The sequence below is a fragment of the Asterias amurensis genome, chromosome 10, assembly GCF_032118995.1.
Source record: "Asterias amurensis chromosome 10, ASM3211899v1".
Lineage (NCBI taxonomy): Eukaryota > Metazoa > Echinodermata > Asteroidea > Forcipulatida > Asteriidae > Asterias > Asterias amurensis.
In genome coordinates this window covers 13,787,729-13,814,174 of record NC_092657.1, presented here as the reverse complement: position 1 = coordinate 13,814,174, position 26,446 = coordinate 13,787,729, and the positions used below count along the sequence as shown (strand labels likewise).

Sequence of the window (26,446 nt, the reverse complement as noted above, 5' to 3'; positions counted from 1 at the left end):
TGCCAATATCATCATGATATATTGTGGAAATGGTTGATCCATCCTTGTTATGAAGATATATTACCTTTCTCCCACAGTCAGCCCCTGCAATACGATATTTCTTGTCAACAACAATACCAACGAGTATACTCTCTGACTGTCCCTCGACTTGATTCTGAAATGGTCAAAACTTACGAATAAATCGCAGTTCGCTATCATAAACCATTACATCCTGTCCGTCAGTAACCAGAAGCAGGTCATCAGAGGTCACCGCAACACCGGCAGGGTCTTGTAGTTGTCCATCTTCTGTTCTACTTTGTACACCTTGAGATTTGTAACTACCACTCGATGTAAATTTGGATAATATCCGCCGTTCCAAATCAGTAATGATGACATCTCTCATTCATAAATCCGCTTCGCGAGATTTAGTATGGCTCACAGACCGAGGCGGTTGTTTATCCATGCAGCGTGAGAGACCGTTCACCCGACCCGGTCTTGTTGCCATAGCTAGTTGCAGCGCTGGTAATACGACAATGTACACACAAACACTGCGCGGGTACCATGCACAAACTTTGCTACACGTACGACGTGTGGAACAGTGGAATGTTTATCGAACGTTGGGAAAACAGTGTCTAATTTCCATCATTGTTTCGTGGTTTTTCAAGGTTGAATTAAATTGCCAATGTTCCCTGGTCTTCAAGCCGAGTATACCCAATGAGGTTGATGCCATGCGCTGTCTTTACTATGTTTTGACTTGACAGAACACAACTCGCATTTCAAATTGGAAATATCAACGCAAATAGCTCTAAAATTTCAGGTAAACATTGTCAAACTTATTGTTGAAATTGTCTACAAATTATAAGCTAACTTCTCGTTGAGTTGTTTGTTCATTTTGGTAATTTGGTTTGCCTGACTACGGGGGGTTAAAAATTGATGTTTTCATTATCGTAAACAAATATTATTTTGATGAGTGTGTGAGACGTCGCGTTTTTTCAAATTAATTTTTCTGGAGTTTGTGTTTTCCAAAACGGGTCGTAAAATTAAGCGTCAAGGTCGTCGAAAATTCTACATTATTTCAGACAGGAAGGTCGTATGATCTTGATTTTTATTTTATTTAAAATGTTAAGATATGCTTGTTTGGATTATTATGATAAACGCAAAAGTGAAATTTACTAGACATACCTCATTTCGTTAGTGCGGGTCAGAGTTACTAGACTAAGAGTTCACAAAAGACTACACTTTGGTACGGATATTCCACATTAATTTAAGCTGCTACTTTGTAGGTTAATGTTTTTACCTAAACGTATTTAAGAAATAAATGGATTAAACAAAAATCACCCAATTAATATAACCGCCAGAGCGAAAGAAGCATTTATTTGCGAAAATAGAACACTATATTTGTACTGAACGATTGGTAGTACTTTGTGATCTTAACGTTTTGTCCAAATGGCAGATAATACGCATTATTGAGATTCATGAAGATTAAACTTTATAAGTTCCAAATTACATTATCATTATTAATATTGTTTTTACGACCATGACGTCATCGACACTCACACGCGATGCAAGATCTTAACTGAGTTCTGATCAGCCACGATGAGGTCACCGGTCGGAGTAAACGTCATGCCTAGAGAACAGTGCAAGCCACGGGCTACACAGCCGATGTGTTCTCCTGAAGCGTCGTAATGATGTATCTCACCGGTTCCCTCCGTACCGTCAGGAATAGATACATATATATCGCCAGCATCATCACAATACACACCAGTAGGTATTCCAGGTTTGCCGTCAATGGAGGTGCTGATATTGAACACCTCGTTTCCCATGAAATCCAGACAAACTAGTTTCTTCTCATCGTGGTTTGTAAAGATCAGTCGCTCCTTGCTGTTAACAGATATAAAGCGTGATTGTCGATGTCGCAAATATCATCATGATGTATTGTGGAAATGGTGGATCCATCCTTGTTATGAAGAGATATTACCTTTCTCACACAGTCATACACTGCAATCCGATCTTTCTTGTCAACAGCAATACCAACGAGTATACTCTCTGACTGCCCCTCAACTTCATTATGTGAGGGTCTGAACTGACGAAGATATCTCAGTTCTCTGTCATAAACCTTTACATCCTGTCCGTCAGTAACCAGAAGCAGGTCATCAGAGGTCACCGCAACACCGCCAGGGTCTTCTAGTTGTCCATCTTCTGTCCTACTTTGCACACCTTGAGATTTGTAACTACCGCTCGATGTAAATTTTGATAATATCCGCCGTTCCATATCAATAACGACGATGTCATCGTTGCTTACACAAGCAACGTCCCATGCAAACTTGAACTCCCCCTCACCTTCCCCTTCTTTACCAAACTCTGTCTTCACCTCCCACTTCTCTTCCTCTAGTATTTCACCGATATCCGCATCAGTGACGACATCATGACCTTTGAACCCGATGAATGACTTGCTATGCTGCACTGTTTGAAACTTGAGCTCATTGTGGAATGTCAAGTTGTGCATAACCTTTGGCTTGAGGTCCAGTAGCTCAAAGTCATCAGCATGTTGCATCAAGTCGTTGACTGAAGCTACGATCTGCTCTGCACGGCTCATCTTATCGCTATTGCTGATTTGTATGCTGCCAAATTCTTCACCTCTTTCTTGACCGATTTGAGTTATTCTGTCTTGAAAGAGGCGAGATGCTTTTCTGATTTTGGCAACTTCCTCTTCCTCCTTAGCCACAATACCTCGAAGAGCCTGGTCGACCATGGTCTGTAATCTATGCTGTGAGTGTGTGATAGAGTTATCCACTTTTTGAAATTGCTTGCGACATTCATCAAACTTCATCAAAGCCTCTTCAACAGCTAGACGATACGATCGAATGGAATCATTGATTTCAGAAAGGTTGTGGTCTGACGATCGGTGATCGAGCACCGCACATTTAGGACACACGAGTAAATCACACGTTTCACAGTAAAAACACAGTTCCTGGTCAGTGTGTTTCCGGCATTTTGGAGAGCAAGTTTTTTTCTGGTCTCTAGATCCCTCATTTGACGACCCGGCTGCACTCACGACTCGATGGTGCCTGTTCAATTTTAATTTGTCGTGGTGCTCCAAACAAGTCTTGCACAAATTCGCATAACAGTCAACACACCGTGAGATGGCTTTAAGACCTTCGTCGCATCCTTCGCAAATCGACACAAGAGGGTAAATGTCCACCTCGGGACTATTCGGATTGATGACGTCATCGATAAGCGAGCTCAAAAGAAAGCAGTTGAAAAGAGCCGATGGTCCCTTATCTGGGATTGAAGTGTTCTCTCTACACACTGGGCAAATGATGAAATCTGTCTTCGGATCCTGTTTGTCTACAAGTTCCTGAAGACATTTTAAGCAGAAGCTGTGCTGGCAATCCAGGATTTTCGGATCGATGAACCGAGTCAAGCAGATTGGGCATTCGATGTGTACATGTCTTATCTTGCAAGTGGTCTCAGTGTGAAGTGCAGCTTCGGCCATCTTGGTGAGACTGAAAGTAAAACGAATGTAATTTTCAATAGTTCGTACCGTCAGTGTTTTTATACATTGGGTGGTAGCAGACTTACCGCATTAAGAGCCTTTTGTTGAGAGTTGTGATAACTTGTGATTAGAAACGATTTTCGGTCCAACAAACTGTATCTCATTCAGTGCCTGCTAAACGAGTAAAATTACCCAACCTGTGACAATTTCTGCTCGATCGGTCGTCGAAGTTGCGGGATAATAATGAAAGAAAAAACAAAACCCTTGTCAAACGGAGTTATGTGCTTTCAGATGCTTGATTTTGAGACATCAAGTTCTAAATCTGAGGTCTCGAAATCAAATTCGTGGAAAATTACTTCTTTCTCGAAAACTACTCCACTTTAGAGGGAGCCGTTTCTCACACTGTGAATACTACCAACCTCTCCCCATTACGCGTTACCAAGTAAGGTTTTATGCTAAAAATTATTTTGAGCAATTACCAATATTGTCCACTGCCTTTAAAAACATAATTGAAAAGCATTGGAATGGTTTGTTTAAAGTGTGCCAGTCGTTGGTTTGTGATTGAAACCAGTGTTTGATTTATTGTTTTATAGTTGTAGATATATTTACCAAACAGTTAAAGTCACCTGTAAATATATGTTGTTTTCTTTCAAACATAATAGTATATGCTTATGAACAATAAACTTTTTTTTTTTGGTTATTGTTTGTCACGATTGATATACTGACAAAATAGATAAAGTAATTTTTGGGGCTGACTCCGCCTTCCCCTTTTGTGACGTCAATCGAGGCAGACTTTGCCTGCAATGCGTAGAGTAACCACATGTGCATAGTACATATACCGTCCAAGTCGTCAGTTTGTACGTTTCGATTTGTTTTATTTTGTTGTTGTTGCATTTTCCGGCAATGCCGACCAGGTGTATTGCTGCTGGATGCAGCAAAACAATTAATGATGGGTTCAGGTTGCATGTGTTTCATGCAGCCCCCAAGTATAGGATTTACAAAGCAATGGACGTCCGGTCCGACGTCTTTTTCAGCGCTGTGCAGCGAACTTCGAGTCGTCGTGCTCTCGGAATACACCACACATTGACGCAAAGAGAAAAGTTATTCTAAAACATGACGCCATCCCAACATTTTTTCCGGAGTGGGAAGTCAAAGAAGGTACCTGAAAGACCTGAAAGACCTAGAGGAGCATATTCTAAACGTGAACAATTCGGGTTTTAACTTTGAGGGCTTGTTTTAGCTTGCGATTCACCGTGCAGGGTAATCCGAGTGGACCGTCCGCACAGCAGCCGTAGTGCGTGCAGTCTGCTCCGGGACCGTAGTTCTGTATCAGTTACCCAGACGTAGTGTACATTGTACGGGCCTAGACTACACATTTTCTATTAAAATATCGCGCCTCGATGTCACGAACAGCGCCCTCTCGGGTCGGGGCATACTATTAAATTTGTAAATAAAATGAGAACTATTTTTTTAGAACCTAAGTTAACTACTGTTTATTCATATTCCACTCATTAAAACACATATCTTAGTGACAACAGTTTTTTTTTTTGAAAACAAATACCACTAGGCGTCTTTAATATTTGAATAGTGTCATCTCAATAAGTGACATGTGAGATTATTTTAACAAATGTAGCGGTTGTCCACACATAAAGAGCACTCTTCAATTTGGTTTTCACAATCTAAGAAACCTTTCTGTCAGAAACAATAATCATTGTCAAAAGATAAAAAGCGATTTATTTTTCCCGAACCAACCAACCATGGTACTTCGACTTAAAACAAAAAATCTCTTAAATGCATTTCACTATCCAAAACTGCTGTACTTATTACCAAATTAAACTGCAATCTATACTATTTAAAAAGCGTAACCCGCGCCATCTTGGATTTAAAATTAGAAGGTCCAGTGGCATGGCATCCTTGTGGAAATCAACACGGTTAAGTGTGTGGAATTCAATACGTTTGTGTGGTTTCAGACGTCGGGTTGCAAGTCTACAAAACCCTGACCCAAACTCCCACTTACAAGTCATCTGATTGGAGGAAGTTTGGGCAGCGACCGTGTGTCAACCACTGGTCGATGTTGTTACCAGACTTCCTAGAAATCTTTCTGACAGGCGACTCATTGGACAGTGTTTCGCAGATGGTTCTCCGGATTGGTTCACTCATTGCCCCTTGCCCACCCACCCGCCAATCGATCCGCCTATTTTGGTCGGGTTACTTTCAGGTTGTACTAAGCATGGTTCTCCGGATTGGTTCATTCATTGCCGCGCAGGGTCGAAAGGGTCGAAGAGGCTGGGTGCCAGGACAAAACCGAAACAAATCTCGCGAATTTGCATTGAATGAATGAAGTAACTCACAGATTGATGTTTCGCAGGCGACCATGTCAACCGGTGGTCGATGTTGTTACCAGACTTCCTAGAAATCCTTCTGACAGGTGACTCATTTGTTGAAAAGATTAAATGGTGAATATTTATAAAAAAGCATTCACTTCCAAACGGCATGAGAATTATCATGATGGACAAGGATGGGATCAAACGGAAGCTTTAAAATTTGGAAACATTGGGTAGGGCCGGTTATAGGTTGGAAGGTGTCTAAGGGAACTTTACAATTAATAACATTTTGGGGTGGGGGGGGGGGGGCCTTACACAAAGAGCCTAACCCCTCTTTACATTCTGGTCAGTGTATTGTGAGTGGTGTGTTGTCTGGTTTTGAGACAGGCCACCTGTTGCTTGGTGAAGGAGGTCGCCGTGGGACCACTTTAGGTTGAAAGTGGGTGGCGACCTCGGACTTACAAAAATCTCCATACAGAAATTGCACTTGTGATGCAAAACGTATCTTGCTGTTTTTAAACTACGGACTCTAACTTTTGCCAGTAAACTCAAATGAGTACATGAATACCGTTTCAGAATACGGTCTGTTCATGGAGGTATAGTGTTGCAGTTTCAAAGTTTACCCCATCACGGAAGTTTGTGAAACTTATACACGTACGTCAAAGGCTGTTTTGAGGTTGTAAAAAAGAACTTTGCATTTGGTCAAAGTTGTTAAGCAAAACGACATTAAGTTTCCTTTTGAATAAGTCCATTCACAAAATTGGTTAGAGCAGTGTGTCGGTCAGGTCTCAGAATGTTCATTTTGTCAAATTCATTTTGTAGCCTATTTAGCAATCGGCCCGTCGGGTTGGTTACTGGAGATAATATTAACAAAATAGACCTCATGCGGCTGAATGGGGTACATGTTTAGGAGTCCGCTATTGACCCAAACTGGACGTAACAAACCCTTAAAATAACTTGAAATGCTTTCTGAAAGTGAAATAAGTTAGAGAAAATTAAGGAGTGAGGACGAATTTATCGTTTTTGTTTAGTTTGTACGATATGGGGTTCCAGAGATATGGGATGTATGGAGGTTTGTTCCTAGAGCAGCGTGAACATGAACGCGGTCAGAAATATTGTGTCGTTTGTCGTTTAAATTTCGCGAGATGCAATAAGCCCAAAGTGACAATAAACAAAACACTTTTTTGACGTTCACGTTTAGTGCTCCCGTAACGTGCAGCCTATTGACCAGAAAGTTTTCAAGACCAATTCAGATGAGAATAAACTAAAAGGAGGCCTACGCTCTTACCGCCCCCCCCGAAAAAAAAACAAAAAACAAAAACACAGTAGATAAATTAGATTTGTGGCACACAGCATGTTCCGAAAAATCGCTTTACTTATAGTGTTGTAGCAACGCTATGTATCGTGGGACGTGAAATATCATTTTTTGACGATGTTTTTTTGAAATGTAAATTATTATGAATGTAAATTGAGTGTGTGGGGAAAGTTTTGGTAGTGTAGTACAAAAGAAACTTTAGTTGTTGCTGTCTAACAATCAGTTTCACCTATCAACGCTTATTTGAAAAACGTATTGCGTTAAGGAGGCCCAAAATATAAGACCCCTATAAGGCTCACGGGGGAGCCTTATAGTTTCTAAAAGTATGCATAAGGTACGTCGTCTAACCCAAAACGAGGTGGGCGCAGCCACTGCAAGTAGTGGCGGACGTGCGCAATAGCTTCATTTTGGGTTAGAACTATGACGCCATGCATAAATATTAAGAGAGGCGTATAACACCCTCACCCACATTACATTTCGAAATATTTGTGTAAAGGATTCTCATCATCTAGCGGGGTGCCGCGCGAAGCGCGAAATCCCGCTAGTGTAAATAATGTTCACAGGCTTTAATACAAACCCTATAACGTAATACCAACTAAACCAACATGCAACCACACGGTTTAACGTCCACACTCTAAAGAGACCCCAAGTGAGTGTGGCTTGTACCCAAACAATTACATTTGGAAGTTTGAACACCACAGTTTTTGCAGTGTAAAGGAAAGTTAAATCTGTGACCTTTGGTTTCCAACAACCATGTAATCGTCAACAACATTAAATGCAGTGGACACTATTGGTAATTACTTAAAATAATTATTGACATAAAACCTTTCTTGGTGACGAGTAATAGTAGGTTGATGGTTTAAACCATTGTGAGAAACGGCTCCCTCTGAAGTGCCATAGTTTTCAAGAAAGAAGTTATTTTCCAAGAATTTGATTTCGAGACCTCAGATTTAGAACTTGAGGTCTCGAAATCAACCATCTAAACGCACACAACTTGGTGTGACAAGGGTTATTTTTTGTTTCATTATTATCTCGCAACTTCGATGACCGATTGAGCTCAAATTTTAACAGTTTTTTTATGCATATGTTGAGATACACGAACTGTGAAGTCTAGTCTTTGACAGGTACCAATAGTACCCACTGCCTTTAAATAGTTATATAATATTTCTTTAATAGTCTTTAGCGCACGTATCAGGGAGTAGGGCAACTGCTGCGAATTGTTCATTGCGAATATGTGACGTCAACATTCGCTTCGTATTCGCATTCGCAGGAAGTATGAACCGGGCTTAACTAGTCGTAATGCGTTTTGTCAAAAGAGCGTGTGCAGTTCAATGCAAAAATAAAAATGGTTCAAACTGTGGCATGATCAATTTGAAAAAAAATAATGTCTGATCTGTCAGTTAAAATACTTTATTGGTCATGTGCGTTATTGATCACACCATTAGACCAAGGGAAAGTAAACTCTTACCTGTTGTTAAAGTGTGTCTACCAATGCTGATTTTGCACAGTTGAATCTCTGCTGAACTTGGATAACTGGCGGCAACAACGACGAATTCTGTACGAGAAACAACATTGATAATGTTCAAAACAGTGCATTTCTTTACCAAACCGTACTTCCAAATAATCAACTTTATAAACGAGATTAAAGTTGTGGAAGTTTCATACAACTGGGAAACCCAACCGCTTTGATATTGTCCAAAATTTCATCGGGTCATTATACCGTGTGAAATGGTCATTATACCGTATACTAAGGTGGCCTGTTGCAACCGAGTCATTAGTTTTGTTTGAATTTGTTCGATGCCCACCCTTTCAAGTTAACACGAATGTCATTGAGAACTGCATCCAGTAGACCGTCGGAAAACGTGAATATTGTTTACCTAATTTGTCGTGTTGATTTCATATATTTGCTACAGTTAACAACATTTCCAGAGTTGCAGTGATGTGTGTTTCCCCTTTTTCAGAACGTTGTTTTTACACTGCGAAAGTTTTACATCTGAAAGCACACAACTCTTTGTGACAAGGGGTTTTTTTTTCCGTTACTATCTCGCAACTTCAACGATCAGATGAGTTCAAATTTTCACAGGTTTGTTATTTTATGTATGTTGAGATATACACCAAGTGAGAAGACTGGTCTTTGACAATTACCAATAGTGTCCACCGCCTTTAATTTAATGTAGATGTTTTGAAATATTGCAGAAAATGTGTAGCGCCGGGCTATTTCCTTACTGTGCATAATTATAATCAATTTCGGTAAATACAAGAAGCGTTACTGCAGTAACGCTTCTCACATCAATTTGTTTGGCAGATTAAAGGGAAAGTACACGTTTGGTAATTTTCAAAGACCAGTCTTCTCTGGGTGTATCCCATAATAAGGCATAACAAAAACCGACCGACCGAAAAAGTCAGAAATCCACGGTCGTTTTTTTTTTTTTTTTTTTTTTTTTTTTAAATGGTGTTAAAAAAAAAGGTATTGTTAACTTTTAATGCCCAATAAACGACAATAAACCCTTTATTTGAAGCTGAAATATTATTATTGAGTGCTGTCAGAAATCACGATGAACTATGACGTGTCTGATATTGTTCTTCACACACACGTATTGGGAGGGCTGGCCGCCCTCCTAAAGTTTAAGCCGCCCTGCCTAACAATAGACAAACAGAATATTGTTTGACTGCATTTAATACGATAATAAACGAGTACCTGACAAGCCAATACCAACTTCAAAACTACAGCGTCGGAAATGCGATCGTAAACAAAATGTTAAAACACAACGATGCACTCGGCCACTTGGTTCGATCTGTCTCCCACACCATGGAAATACACACTGCATGCCAAGTGCATAAAAAGTTCGCACGCGGCGATTGGTCATTGATAGACTCCAACACAAAACGCACATTCACGAACTGAGAAAGAATTACCACACAGTGTGCCGCACGCCTGTAGAATGGTGCAATGTGCAGCATTTAAGCATATTCAAACATGTATAACTTTCGCCAATTGAGGGCGTGCGCGATTCGGGGCAAAGTTCATTGATAAATACTTGTTATCAATGGGTGCGTTCGATTAGCTTTCCCGGGTCGACCCCGGTGTGTGGCCTTTTTTTTTTTTTTTTTTTTTTCCAGGACTAACGTGTGCAGATAATTACCCACGTTTGTCCTGGAAAAAAAAAACGGGGTCGACCCAGGGAAGCTAAACGAACACACCCAATATAAACCACGATGGAAACTGACAGGGTAAATTTTGAAATGATTTTTGGGGTTGAACAACGAATTTACTAGAGTGGCATCCCCTTAAGGTGATCCCCTGGCTGCTGCTTCCCAGGTTGCATCGTATTTGGGTGTGATCCCTGGCTACACGGCAGTTAACGGTTGTATGGCTTCTGACTGGCACACCCGAAAAAAGATATTGAAAAAGCAGGGACACCGCCAATATAGGGCTTGATAGTTCAGTTTGGAGAGCGCCAGCACGTTAATCCGGAGGTCGTTGGTTCGAATCCCATGTGTGGATTTTTTCTCTCCTCCTCTGACGTAGGCCCCATTAAAAAAAAAAATACAAAACAAAAAAACGACAAACCCAAACGTGTACCTTCCCTTTAAAGGAACAAGTTGCGTTGGATCGGTCGAGTTGGTCTCTGAAAAGCGTTTGTAACCGTTTGTTATAAAATGCATATTGGTATAAAAAAAATCAAGATGTTGTATTAAAAGTATAATACAATGATCCACACTAACATGCCTCGAAATTGCACAGTTTTCTTTTACCTCGTCGGCCATTTATGGGAGTAAATTTTGTTGACTCCCATAAATGGCCTACCGTGTTAATTCGGCAAAGTAAAAAGAAAACCACGCAGTCTCGAGGCAAATTTGTGTGGATCATTGTATTCTACTTTTAAAACATCTTTCCAACCATATGCATGTTATAACGAACGGTTACAAACGTATTTTGTAGACCAACTCGACCGATCTAAGGCACTGATTCCCTTCAACGTGATATTTGTCCATAGCGGCAGTTCTTGTATTTGAAGAGTTTCTTTTATACAATTTTAAAAGCTGATGTACTTCTTACCAATTACAATTGTATTGCCAATAATTGTGAATTTTCCTGCCGAACGTAAACAGCGTGCACCAATCATTAAAGCAACGGGCAACAAGAGTGAGCAAAGTTAATTTTCCGGTTAAAACTGACCGGCTGTTATACTCGTCTTTTTATTGATGTATTGCATTGTTTTGTAATGTATTGTTTTTATTGTCCAAATCAAAAGCAGAAAAACTGCCATTTACGGGAATTGGGAAAAAAAAATAGGCCTGAATAACATTGCAATAAGAATTAGATCAAATAGCATACAAACAAACAACTAATTGCATACACACATTAATAAATAAAGGATACATTTAGCAAACAATAAGTTATTTCCCATTAAATTATTTGAATTTTGAATGAAGTTCGAGACCTCAGCATCTGAAGGCACACAATTTGTTGGACAAGGGTCTTTTTCTGTACATTATTTATCTCACTACTTCGACGACCATTTGAGTTCAAATTTACACAGGTTTTGTTTTATGCATGTTGAGTTACACCAAATGAGAAAACTGACCTTTGACAATTACCAAAGGTGTCCAGTGCCTTTAAGGAATACACTCAATTGGCAGTAACCCGTTCAAATAGTCTGGCTAAAATATTGGCCAAAAAAAGTGAGTAAACTTTTTTTTTTAACACATGAGATGGTACATTTTTGGCTCAATCTGCGCTTAGGCCTATGTTATTTCCAGTTGTGTCATGTACACTCGATCATGTTCGTATAAGAAAGCATAGACCCTAGTGAAAACAAAGTCTTACCTGGTGCTAGTAAACACTTTACTCACTGTGTACAGTTGGTCCTATTTGCAAACTTCAGGAAGTGGCTGATAGCCGGCAACAATTGTCGATTTTGTAAACACAAATTAACACAGGAGATGGCAAATTTGGTGCTCAATCTGCGCTAATGTTATTCCCAGTGCTGTAATGTATTACACTTGATCATGTTCGTGTTTAAGACGGCATCATAGACCCTAGTGAAAACGAAGTCCTACCTGATGTTATAGATGTTTATTACTCACTGCATAGAGTTGATGATCTTTGCTGAACTGTTGGAAATGGCTGATAGCCGGTAAAAATATTGGATTCTTAACGACAAACAACGTTGAAATAGCACACAAAACGTGTCTGCCTCAAACCCGACTTTCGCGTATGAAAGTACAGTTCATTTATCGGCAGCTGCATACCCATACCCAATGGTAGTTTCACACCACTGGAAAAACCCATATGCAAACTCAACTCGCATACTGTGAAGGTAAGTTCAATGATCGGTTAATAATATGGCAGTTGCACACAACGGGGAAAACCCACACGTAGTTCAAAGGTTCAATGATTGGTAATGCGTAAAATGATGCATTGCAACCCGGCGTTGCGAATGCATCGCGCTGTATGATTATTTCCACGGATGTGTTTATAGAAGTTGATCTTTGAGTACTAGTCTCCATTCAAGTCCCATTCTCGTACGAGAGAACCATTATTATACGCGTATTGTAAATACAATAACTGCTAATGAGATTCCGTCCCCGATTTGGGAGCTTAAAGGAACACGTTGCTTTAGATCGAACGAGTTGGTCTAAAAACAAAAGCGTTGGCAAGTAGAATACAATGATCCACACAAATTTGCCTCGAAACACGTTGCCTTAGATCGAACGAGTTGGTCTAAAACAAAAAGCGTTGGCAAGTAGAATACAATGATCCACACAAATTTGCCTCGAAATTGCTCCGTTTTTCTTTTTCTTTGCGAACTGACACAGTCGGCCATTTATGGGAGTCAAAAAGTTGACTCCCATAAATGGCTGACCTTGTTAGTCGACGAGGCATGTTTGTGTGGATCATTGTATTATACTTTTACAACATCTTTCTATCCATATGCATTTTATAACAAACGGTTACAAACACTTTTCAAAGACCAACTCGACCGATCCAAGGCAACGTGTTCCTTTAACGTTGGCTGAAGGAGGTCGTTTCAAAAGAGGGCGCTTAATGAAGTAGTTTGTGCACAGTTTGCCATGCTTAGGGCGAGTAAAAAAAAAATATGTTTAGCGTCCGGGTTTCTCGAAAAAAAGAAGGAGGAGGGGCTTTTTATTTGTTATTTTTTTTCCAAGATGGCCGCCATTCTTTTTAAAATGTCAATTATCCATTGTTTTTTCTGCTGCTCAAACACACAATACATAATGGAAATATTTTGTAAAAGGCATTCAGACACACATTCAGATTGTATTAGCTGAGATTGTTGAAAATAACCCGTTTTTCATGTAACCTTTTTTTTTCAAAAACAAAATGTGCATACAAAATTAAAAAATAAATAAAATAAAAAATGAAAAATGAGGCGGCCTCTAAAAATGAAGCGGGCGGGGACGCTAAACATGTTTCTTTTTTACTCGGCCTTATGGAGGGACCGTTTATCCAGGGGAACGGAATTTCCTGCCAAACCAGCTGCGGAAAAGTTGTATGACGTTAGGCGCGCGACGGGACTAAAAATAAACGGACTCTAATCTCAAGTCTACTGTTGACCTCAATTCAATTCGATCCAAATCATTATACTTCAATTCGATTCAGTTAATTTTAATTCAGTTTAATTCAATTTAATTAAATCCAACTCGATTCAATTCACTTTATTACAAACATCACGTTACAAACATGAACATTGTTTTACAGTGTGCATCAACTATAAAACAACAACATTTTGTGAAATAGAAAAGAAAAGACTAACAAAGATAAACGGGACAAGTAATACACAGCGACCCGATACTCACAGTCATCCTACAAGTACTAGGGAGACGATATACAAACAACTTAAAACCAACCACCAAAGTAAAAGAGCAAAAATACCATAAAACACAAGTTAAAAAGACTAACTTACAACAATTGGTGCCAGCAAACCAGGAAACAAAACAAAAAATATACCATATATAAACCATAATATGATAGTAACTCGTGCAGCCAGCAGAACATGGCGGTTCAGCGTTTCGCAACATACAATATTTGTTTAAAAAAAAATGAGGAATTGGGTGTAGACAGAAAGGGGAAGCAAGGGTTCGAGTTTGTTTTTGTTTTGGTTTGTTCTTGTAAGGCACTTCACTACAATCCTCGGCTTTAAGATGTTGCCTCCATACTGATTTAATCTGCTATCTTTCTCACTTACTACAATTTTCTATTAGTCGTATAATTCCCATATTATTTGCACTGTTAAAGTTTGTTTTTCTTTAAAAAAGTATGGAAATAAATGTGAGCTGCAATTGAATCGATTTCAACTGAAGGGGGAGGGGTGAGCAAAGTTGCCCGTATGAACGACCCAGCATGAATGAGGACGGCAGATGTTATGAAAAAAAAGTCCAGTCTGGCACAGGAAAACCAGTTTGTTTAAACCCTATAGGCCCAATGGTTGAATCTGTGAAGTGTAAAGCTTCAATGGCATTTCTCAGATTGTGGATTCATTTTAAAGATTATTTTCCTGCTTGGAAATTGCACCGTTTTTTTAGGCGATATCTCAAACTGTGAACACCTTTTGCCATGCAATTTCAAAAGGTTAGTTCAATTGTACACATTTATATTTATACAATATTAAATCCAATCCAACGGTTTCAAATCACAATGATCTAAACAGGTAGGCATATGTGGCTGTGCATGTAAATACAAACTATAACCCAATTACTGCGCAGGCGAGCGCCCTCTGTTGACCTGGACCGAAACGCATGAAGCTATTTTTTTATATCAAAGCGTAGCTGAGCTGCTGAGCACAACAACATTCAAAATAATGTCGGCAGTATTTTTAGCTCCAGCAGCACCCCCCCCCCCCCCCGGTTTGAGTTCATATTGTTAGTGTTGTTAAACTATCTGAATGTGTTTGTTTAGTAAAGGGTAATCTCAACGCAACTGGAGAAGAAAACAAAAATACAGTAGCTTTTGAATCTTGTTAATTTCTGCCTTCTACACAGTTACATAAAAAATAATATAAGTTTAACGCTAGAAAAAAAAAACTCGGCCAGCGTCACTCAACAGTTTAGAGTGATTTTAATTTTCTGTAAACGATGTATTAACAATCAAAACCTCCCAGATTAGTCAAATGAGCAGTTTACAAGTTTTGTTTATTAATGCTTATATTGGTTTACAAATGTGTGCGTGTATTTACAAATTGAAGCTGAACATGTGTGTTTTAAGTCTTTTAAATACGTCTGAAGGTGACACCCTAGAGTTCCCAATGTTTTAAATTACATCTTAAATTACAAGTTAAAACTGTACGCAAACTTGTTTTAAACTTGTAAGAAATAATACCACCAGTTACTTCAATTAATTAACATTCATAAATACCTCAGACAGTTTCGCTATTCATATTGGTGGAGAGCGCGTTACGTTTTTTTTTTTTTTTTAAACCTCTGATAATGACCAGTGTTTGTAACCGGTTGTGAGCGGATACTCCGCGCTAGTCTTGCGGGAGCTGCCGGTGAGTTGGCCGCGCTGTGTGTGAAAGGAACACGATAACGTGTTGCAACAAGACTATACGCGCACGAACGGAACCGGAAACTGTCGGAACTAGGCGTCTCAGTCATAACAATGCAACACACGGACGTCGTACATGTAAAAACATAGCTCAAACACGTCGGAAACAGTTGTACAGAGCTTCTTACTCTATAACGCCTTTTAACCAAAAAGGCATCCATGAGTGGGAATAAAAGAGCAGCGACCCGTTCTTTACCGGCCGTTTAAAACAGACAGGGTCGTTGTCGTGTGATACAGGCCCGAGCCTTCCACACGGCAACGACCCTGCCTGTTATCACACGACAACGACACTGCCTGTTTTAAACGGCCGATAAAGAACGAGTCGCTACCCTTGTATTCCCTTAATAATTCACATATAACATGACACTTTTAATGTAGTGAATAACGATCAATTAAAAAGGATACCATTATGTTCAGCCTTAAATACTAAATTGGAAATGGTGAGTTAAAAAGCAGCAACTGATATATAACAAGGTAATTGTGTGTGGTTATTATTAACCATTCATAAATACCCAAGACAGTTAATCCATTCTGATTGGTTTGTTATTTTATGCATATGTTGAATATTGGTCTTTGACAGTTACCAATAGTGTCCAGTATTACCAATAGTGGTCACAAAATACTACACTTTGATACGGATATTACACATTTAAGCTGGTACTTTGTAGGTTAATGTTTTTACTCGCAACTTCAACGACCAATTGAGCTCAAATTTACACAGGTTTGTTATGTTATGCATGTGGTCTGTTGTTTTATGCATATGTTGAATACTGGTCTTTGATGGTTACCAATGGTGTCCAGTATTACCAATAGTGTACACTTTGGTACTGATATTACACATTTAAGCTGGTACTTTGTAGGCTAATGTTTTTACTAAAACGTACTTAAGGAATAAATGGAAAGAAACAAAAATCACCCAATTAATATAACCGCCAGAGCGAAAGAAGCATTTATTTGCAAAAATATCACACTAGATTTGTACTAAACGATTGATGGTACATTGTGATGGTAACGTTTTGTCCAAGTGGCAGATTATTTGCATTCTTGAGATTCATGAAGATTAACTAAAAGTGTTACACTTTATAAGTTGCAAGTTGCCTTGTCATCAATAATAGTGTATCTTTACGACCATAACTTCATCGACACTCACACGCGATGCAATATTTTGACTGAGTTCAAGTCAGCCACGATGAGGTCACCGGTAGTAGTAAACGTCAAGCCTTGAGGATAGAGCAAGCCACCAGCTACACAGCCGATGTGCTTACCTGATGCATCGTAATGATGTATCTCACTGGTTCCCTCCGTATCGCAATGAATAGACACGTATATATCGCCAGCATCATCACAACACACACCAGTAGGCTTCACAGGTTTGCCGTCAATGGAGGTGCTGATGTTGAACACCTCGTTTCCCATGAAATCCAGACAAGCTAGTTTCGACTCATCGTGGTTTGTGAAGATCAGTCGCTCCTTGCTGTTAACAGATAAAAAGCCCATGCCGTCAATCTCATCATGATGTATTGTGGAAAAGGTGGATCCATCTTTGTTATGAAGAGATATTACCTTTCCCCGACAGTCAGACACTGCAATACGATCTTTCTTCTTGTCAACAGCAATACCAAAAAGCATACTCCCTGACTGCCCCTCGACTTCATTCTGTGAGGGTCTGAACTTGCGAATAAATCGCAGTTCTCCATCATAAACCTTAACATCCTGTCCGTCAGTAACCAGAAGCAGGTCATCAGAGGTCATCGCAGCACCCGTAGGGTGTTCTAGTTGTCCATCTTCTGTTCTACTTTGCACACCTTTAGATTTGTAACTACCATTCGATGTAAATTTGGATAATATCAACCGTTTCAAATCACTAACGACGATTTCATCGTTGCTGAAACAAGCAACGTTCCATGCAAACTCGAACTCCCCCTCACATTCCCCTGATTTACCAAACTCTGTCTTCACCTCCCACTTCTCTTCCTCTAGTATTTCACCGATATCCGCATCAGTGACGACATCATGACCTTTGAACCAGATGAATGACTTGCTATGCTGCACTGTTTGAAACTGGAGTTCTTTGTGGAATGTCAAGTTGTGCATAACCTTTGGCTTGAGGTCCAGCAGCTCAAAGTCATCAGCATGTTGCATCAAGTCGTTGACTGAAGCTACGATCTGCTCTGCACGGCTCATCTGATCGCTATTGCTGATTTGTATCCTGCCAAATTCCTCACCTCTTTCTTGACCGATTTGAGTAATTCTGTCTTGAAAGAGGCGAGATGCTTTTCTGATGTTGGCAACTTCCTCTTCCTCCTTAGCCACAATATCTCGAAGAGCCTGGTCGACCATGGTCTGTAATCTATGCTGTGAGTGTTTTATAGAATTATCCACTTTTTGAAATTGCTTGCGACATTCATCAAACTTCATCAAAGCCTCTTCAACAGCTAGACGATACAATCGAATGGAATCATTGATTTCAGAAAGGTTGTGGTTTGACGATCGGTGATCGAGCACCGCACATTTAGGACAAACAAGTAAGTCACACGTGACGCAATAAAAACACAGTTCCTGATCAGTGTGTTTCCGGCATTTTGTAGGGCAAGTTTTTGTCTTGTCTCTGGATCCCTCAATTGACGACCCGGCTGCATTAACGACTCGATGATGCCTGTTCAATTTTATTTTGGCGTGGTATTCCAAGCAAGTCTTGCAAAAATTAGCTTCACAGTCAACACACCGTGAGACGGCATCAAGACCTTCGTCGCATCCTTCGCAAATCGACACAAGAGGATTAATGTCCACCTCGGGACTTTTCGGGTTGATGACGTCATCAATAAGCGAGCTCAACAGAAAGCTGTTGAGAAGAGCCGATGGTCCCTTAGCTGGGATTGAAGTTTTCTCTCTACACACTGGGCAAGTGATGAAACGCGTCTTTGGATCATGTTTGTCTACAAGTTCCTGAAGACATTTTAAGCAGAAGCTGTGCTGGCAGTCCAGGATTTTCGGATCGATGAACCGAGTCAAGCAGATTGGGCATTCGATGTGTACTTGTCTAATCTTGCAAGTGGTCTCAGTGTGAAGTGCAGCTTCGGCCATCTTGGTGAGACTGGGCTGTCCTGTTATACGAATAAAAACAAATGTGTAATTTTCATTAAATCATCCAGTCAATGACTTTTGGACACTTGATGGCAGCAGACTTACTAGGTGTAGAGCATTGAAATATGTTATACTGACTGGAGAGCGGGTTGGGTTCGTTCATTGAGGTCACCACGGACGCCATTTGGAAACACCAAAAACTGTGCATACAATCCTTTTTGTTTTAGCCGACATTATTTAGCAAAATTGCCTGCCCGTGCGGCAATAAACTGCAATAACATATACTAACCAGTGTGTGAAAAGAAATTCCATCTATTGTTTGCGATTGTTTGTTTTATGGAAAAACACTGGTAAAATAAAACACAAACAAACTTCATTATCAGATAAAATAAAACTTTGAATTAAATTCCATCATCATACCCCAAAAAATAACAAACTGTCTTATTGTATTATGTAAGTTCTGCATTTATAATTAATTCGGTATTATAACCATTAATTATTGATCTACTTTGCGAACCCAATATAGCATGTCTGCCTATACATAACTCTATGCTTTCACATGGGAGAAAACAACTGTCCCCACTTTTCAAAGTGTTCCGCCGACGTTGCTCTTAACAATATATTAACATACCATTTTCACTACGATGGATCGGTAATTTTGTCAGCCAAATAGTTGCTAACAATATTATTGTTTTGCCTCTTTAAATGAATTGTAATCGTTTGGAATATGTATGTATAAAACTACACGTACACATTTCATTTCAAAATATGGTATTGTTTCTGATTATTGCCTAAGATATGTAGCAGTTATATCCACGCAGGGAGAATAATTTACCATTGGAACGCATAACATGAAAAACGTTTATGTCAGTACCAAATTAAAACATTGATTAAATTCAATACACTTTTATTCCATACTCTTGTTGAGAAAACAAATAATAAAAAAATTGTGAGAATTAAACAGTACATAGAAATTTAACAAATCTAAAGTGTATTAAATTATACAGAAAAACAATATAAACTAAAAGCAAATAATAAATTAATAACTACGAATTAACTATGTACAATACAGGAGCGAGAGCATGAGGCTGTTAGTTAAGCCGTGGCTAGTAGACAACAGCCTTTATACAGAAAAGAAAACAAACAAACAATTAAACATCGAAGAACAAACAAGGGCAATACAATTACACGATGACACAACAAAATGCTGACGACAAAAACACAAAGAATGTTAAACCAGGCTGAAAAATAAGCAACGGAACCAGCTTTTTGTATTATTTGTTGATTGTTCTTTATTCACAGTTTAATCAGTTCAGTTTGATCAGATGGTAAATCAGGAATGGTTGATTGTTATAATTCAGGCTAATTGGATCACTTGGTTGGTACGAAGGCTGGGTAGTTACTTGTAGTTCAGTATAGTAAATTATAGTCTGCAAACAAAGGAAAAGACAGGGATTAGGAAATCACTAATAAAAGAGCGATAGGCAGATAATTGTGAAAAGGCGACAATAAATTATTCTCATTGGTTTGATGCATATATAGAAAGGACGTCTATTTCCGACACCTACAAATTCGTGACTTGTTTTGGCTGGAAATTCACGATAATTACACAACAGTATTTCACTAAATATGCATGATAAACAATCTATATCAATTATAATAAACAATTACAGACTGGGTTCTTTCAAAACATAATTAGATTAGTCAATAAGTTTACTTTGATTGGGAAAAACTCACCATCCGATTTTAGCCTTTGTGAGGAGCACGCGAGAGCAACTTTTCGCCGCGCGGTGGCGCCCTTTACGCTGCAATTTCACAACAAGGCTAACTGAAGACGACAAAAGAAAACAACTAAGTGGAGAGAAAAGCTATGTTACATAGTGGGATAACAATTGCAATATGATTTGTTTCATAATTGCAGTACTTCAGAGTGAACAAAGTTTACACATATTTCAAGTTATATTGCAATGTCATTGATATTCAGTCTTTACTAAACGTATATAAAACGACACATACTTTATTAAACCAACGAGCAGTAACGATGTTTAGCATCAACATTTAAGACTCGGTTGCTGTAAAAATCAAAGATTTTTTTGAAATATTGGCAAACTTCCAAAACTGGATTTTGGCAAAACTCCATGTATGAGTAGGCATGGGTACAAAAAAAAAATAAGATTTTCAGCAAATTTGCCAAGTTTCTTGCCTTTTAAAGTGTTGAAATATAGGTGAATTTAAAGCACTGGTACGTCTAAAGGGGAAAATGTTGAAGTTTGTCTTTCACACATGATGCACAACCATGTTTACTCTTTCAGAAAATGTTTTACAAATTAAGTTTGCGATCAACTTTGGATCAAACCACTATTTCAAATATTTTTTTCGTATTTTCTAATGGCGAAAAATAGGGGTATTGAATTGGGCCATAATTCCGAAAGTTGCACTTTGTGGACTATGACACTTTTATAGTTGGAAGATAAGGTACCGACTTACATACACATGCAATAAAATGTTTTGGTATTTTAAGTGCGTGAAAGTTAGCACTTTTTTTTTCTTTTTTTTTAATTACCTTATGGAATGAAGGGCTTTGAGGTGCATTAAAGGCAGTGGACACTATTGGTAATTACTCAAAATAATTATTAGCATAAAACCTTTCTTGGTAACGAGTAATGGGAAGAGATTGATGGTATAAAACATTGTGAGAAACGGCTCCCTCTGAAGTGCCACAGTTTTCGAGACAGGATACATTTTCCAAGATTTTGATTTTCAAGACCTCAAGTTTAGAACTTGATGTCTCGAAATCAACCATCTAAACGCACACAACTTCGTGTGACAAGGGTGTTTTTCTTTCATTATTATCTTGCAAATTCGATGACCGACTGAGCTCAAATTTTCACAGGTTTGTTATTTTATGCATATGTTGAGATACTGTGAAGGCTAGTCTTTGAAAATTACCAATAGTGTCCACTGCCTTTAAAACAAATAAACCTTTGAAATCACCACATAGCCCGTTGTCATGGTAACAGTTCATTTTGTGTCTGAAAGAACTGTATTTTAGCATACTGCAACTCCACCCAGCCAATGCGCTTTTTTTTTTACCTTTCACAACAATACAACGAGTCGTCCTTGAGACAAACAATTATTGCTTTAACTTTTACCCTTATGCTATTTTTAGAACAGCATAAGCGCATGTCTTTAGAAAAATAATTGCAAAATCAGCATTTTTACCCTGTTTTTGGCCGTCAAAATGACAGTTTGCCAGGGGTCTCAAAATGTTGTCCTTTCGGTTGTATTTTGGGCCAACATTGGTTCTTCCGATTTGATAGAAAACGTTTGAGAAAAATTAGCCTTGTGGAGTACCCAACATTGATCAAGAATATTTTGAATGGCCTAAGTTTCGTTTTTTATACCCCCCCCCCCCCATTCTCAATGCATTACAAAGCGCTGTGAACAACGTCTCCTTTGTTGAAATTCCCTTTTGAAAATTCCCATTGCACATCACTAATAGTAGGACAGTTTGTAGTGTATTCAGTTTCCTACAGAGAATATTTCGGTTGTGATTGGCGATTATTTGTATTTCATGTCTGGGGAGCACAGATTAATGGGCAGCTGTGTCATGTAGTGACCCTGTCTCAAACATGGTAATATTTGCAAAAACAAGAACAAAATAATTCTCTAAAATGGCATTTCTTACATGCTGAACAATGGAGTTGATTGAAAAAAAAAAACAGGATACAATAAAGCAAAGCCACTTAAAATAAAAGTATAACTCTCAATGGTATACAGTGTGTAGTTCGAAGACTAACCCCAAGCTAATTCGGCTGGTATAGTGTTATCCGGCTATGTTCCATTAAAGGCAGTGGACACTATTGGTAATTTACTCAAAATAATTATTGCACAAAACCTAACTTGGTAACGATTAATGGGGAGAGGTTGATGGTATCAAACAGTGTGAGAAATTGCTCCCTCATTGTTTTCGAGAAAGAAGTAATTTTCCACGAATTTGATATTATGCATATGTTGAGATACACCAAGTGAGAAGACTTGTCTTTGACAGTTACCAATAGTGTTTAGTGTCTTTAAGGAACTTGGGAATTAATTGATTTTCGTAACCATCAATTGTACAGTCACGGATTATGTGATGCTGTGCGCTGCGTTAAGGACGTGTTAGAAATGTTTGACGTTCAAACGAAGACCTGTAAACGTCCATTTGTCAAAAAAATGGAAAATGTTGTTGTTGATTGTAGCTGCTATAGCCAAACGTAAATGACCACAAACATGTACAACAGAATGTCTTTGTGATGCAGATTTATACAGTTGGAATGTATATATTTATACACAGTTGTAAGTTGCTTTGCTATATCGTGTGCCTGTTTTTTTTTTTTTTTTTTAATTAAAATTATTTTTCAGCATGTAAACAAAGTAATTAAAGAGCATTATTTTTTCATATGATTATGAAATTTGCAAAATACATTTTTTTTTAAGCATGAAGTTTCTGGCACCACTGCTCCCCAGTTCAACAAATACCAAAACATTTTTTTGAAATTCCTACAGACCAGTATCTTATCTTTCAAGCCAGGTAGCAAAACTTTCCTGAATATGCTACTTTCGCACTTCTGACAAACTTAGCAACCCCCTCTATTTCCCAAATTGACCTTTGTTCAAAACACCCCGTTTTGAAATAATGGATTGTTCTGTTCACAATTAACTGTCACCTGTGTCAGGTGCATTTTGTGAAAGACCAAGGGTGTATATTTACCATATTCAGCTGAGAGGCAGATCATATAATTTAGTCTTTACACAGTAAAGCTCTCAATTTTGGGTAGTTGTTTACGAAAATAGCTAAATAAGGTCAAACATGGAAATTTTCTGATTCATAACCGTTGTCATGGCAACCAAAGTTTGGTTGAAAGAATTAACATGTGCCAAGAGTAAACAAGATCCTTTAAAACAAAATCATATACTTTGTTTTACACAATTTGAAAATAAACACCGGTTTTTCCCAGCCTTCCTCAAGGCAGTCGCATTATTCGCTCCGAAAAAACACCGCTGTAAACCCACCCGTATACCCTGTGCGTGGTCCGTATGATCACACCGCATGACTCACCCGTATACACACTGTCACATCGTACGACTACTGTGCACACAAGCCATCCGCACTCGTACCACTAACCGCATGCGGAGCTCCGCATGCGGATAGTGTACGGGGCATCGTGTCGTGCGATGTTACGCACAGTGAATACGGGTGGGGTTTTATACAGCGGCGGTCTTTTTTCGGAGTGAATAATTCGACTGCCTTGAGCAAGGCTAGTTTTTCCCCAAAAAGCACGAAGTTTGTGGCAGCACTGCTCCCCAGTACAGCAAATATCCCCCAACAAATTTGGAAATTCTTACAGACCAGTATCTTATCTTTCACGCCTAGAGGCAAAACTTTGCTAAGTATGCTACTTTGGGACTTCTGACAACTTTAGCAACCCCCTCTATTTCCAAAGTTGACTTTTCCTCAAAACACCCATTTTTGAAATAATGGAATCTTGCATTCACAATTAACTGTACTTTTGTCAAATGCATTTTTGGAAAGATTTAGGATCTATATTTACCATATCCAGCTGAGAGGTAGGTCCACTATTTGGTTTTCACACAGTGACGCCCTCATCTTTCGGTAATGTTTACACATGAAAAGTGCTAAATTTGGTGAAATATGGTAATTTTATACTTTTGACCGCGGCCATGGCAACGAAGGTGGAAATGAAAAAAGTATGTTTTTTACACTTTGGTTGATGGCCTTCACTCACTTGTGCAAAGTAAAAACGAAATCCATTTTTAAAAGTCTGCCACCTCTTCTTTGACTTTGACAGCAACCCAGTCTTAAACTGTTATTGTTTCCACAGGAAAATTGCATCCATTATTTACACATACCTGAGTCAGCGTTGTTTGTTTTTAGGGTCAATCTGGTATAGCCTTTATCTAAATTTCGATTTGGGAATGTTGCCTTGATCATTCGTTTCATCGACCATGCAGGTTGTGGCCAAGAATGACCAGAACCACATTAAGGGTAGTGTGGCAGTATATATGCACATGGGTGGCATGGTTGGCTTGTGCGGAAAGCGCTCGCCTCTCACCAAGGTGACCCCGGTTCGATTCCCTTGGGAAAAATCAAATTCGATATTGGCTGTGCTCCGTGTTCATAATGGCTTGATGTGGCTGGCAGCCAGAGGCGCCCTTGCATGCCTGCTTCTCGAACACGTTGTAGCCGTGTCCTTCGCAATTCAGCTCTTAGCTGCGAGTAAGGATGATTAGGCCCCCCCCCCAAAAAAAAAAAAAAAAAAATTAATAAATAAAAATACTATTATTATTATACGTGTCAACGTTTGAGTGTCCTAAAAACAAGCAAAACATGCTTCAACATCAATAACTTTCCCTTCCCCGTAGCCATCATACAACTCGTCAGAACGGGTTTTAAATTACAAGTGCATGTAGGCCTATACTTATTATTAACAAAATACTGGTTCTTATGCACTGAATCATGATTACAGAGTTCACAATGTCCGAGCTGTCATTTACGACAGCAAAGACCCTAGTGAAACACAGTCTTACCTGTAGCTGTAGATGTTACTTTAATTAACACACTTCGTACAGTTGATCTTCTTTGCTAAACTCACTGATAGCCGGCAAACAAAAGACAAAATGACATTGAAATGGCACAACAACAGTTCCTGTTTTTAGCAAACCCCACTTTTACATATACAGTGCATGTATCGGGTAAACGCCCTTGCACAATGGTAGTTTCACACTGCTGGAAAAACCCAAATGCAAACCCTATTTGCATATGAAAGTACAATGCGTAGACTTACATGTTTGGATAAACACTCATGCGCAACTGGAAAAACACACTAATATTTGTAGCGTCCAATGGTACCAGGATTGGTAGTGCGTGATAATGTTTCCATTTGACATCAACTGATTCGACAGTCATTTTAACATTTGATCCCTACATAAACCATATGCAAAAAGATGCAAGTGTAAACTATACAAACGTGTACTTCCGTATTTGGTATTGAACAACGTACGAAAATTCTCAGATGATGATTGTTTAATGTCATGTTATCGCCTCTATTAACAATTCAGGGGTCGATTTCACAAAAAAGTTAGGACTAGTCCAAATTTAGGACTAGTCTTAGGAGATACTAAAAACGTAGTGCTAGTCTTAACTCATTGTGAAATCCACGCCTCTTTTAACAATCGAGGTGTTTTACAGTATATTAAAGATTGCCCTCAATAAAAGTAAAATATTTTCAGTCACCAAAAATACAATAAATTAGAGAATGGAGAGGCAAATACGGCCTGCATCATTGAAAAGACTAACAACAAAACAGAATACGTCACACATCACAACCTCATGAACTGTATGCATGACCATGACATTCCCTGAAATGAATACAATACTGGGTGTTTGTATACAGCATTGTTGTTATGCAAAAACTGTTTACACTTGACTGACGATAATATAAGCACAGTCCTGCCGTGTTTGTAGTTCATGGTAAATGAACAAATAAGCAACGGAGTCAGCTTTTTGTCTTATTTGATGATTGTTATTTAATCAGAGTTGAATCAGTTCAGTATAATCAGGAAGGTAAATCAGGAACGGTTGATTGGTAGAATTCAGGCTAATTGGATCACTTAGT

The 26,446-nt window shown here is 38.8% G+C and overlaps 2 protein-coding genes, 1 long non-coding RNA gene and 1 pseudogene across 4 annotated transcripts in view; 1 reads left to right on the top strand and 3 right to left on the bottom strand.

Annotated features, from left to right (window-relative positions):
- The window catches only part of LOC139943389 (uncharacterized), a 138,373-nt gene extending 126,080 nt beyond the window's left edge, over positions 1–12,293 (bottom strand). The window contains exon 1 of the mRNA XM_071940201.1: positions 12,179–12,293. The gene's annotated coding sequence lies outside the window, so the exon portion shown is untranslated. The remainder of the gene's footprint in view (positions 1–12,178) is intronic.
- The window catches only part of LOC139942967 (uncharacterized), a 521,441-nt gene that overhangs the window by 186,678 nt on the left and 308,317 nt on the right, over positions 1–26,446 (top strand). The gene's annotated exons all lie outside the window — the stretch shown is intronic.
- LOC139942943 (uncharacterized) lies at positions 1,533–11,960 on the bottom strand (annotated as a pseudogene).
- The window catches only part of LOC139942946 (uncharacterized), a 67,203-nt gene continuing 56,861 nt past the window's right edge, over positions 16,105–26,446 (bottom strand). The window contains exons 1-2 of one of the 2 annotated variants that reach the window (XM_071939772.1): positions 25,359–25,461; positions 16,105–18,787 (exon numbers count right to left, since the gene is read on the bottom strand). In XM_071939772.1, coding sequence (XP_071795873.1) covers positions 16,830–18,767 — 1,938 coding nt within the window. In that variant the 5' untranslated portion in view covers positions 18,768–18,787; positions 25,359–25,461 and the 3' untranslated portion in view covers positions 16,105–16,829. Of the gene's footprint in view, positions 18,788–25,358; positions 25,462–26,446 lie in introns of those variants that run through there. The other variant, XM_071939771.1, reaches the window with a different exon arrangement.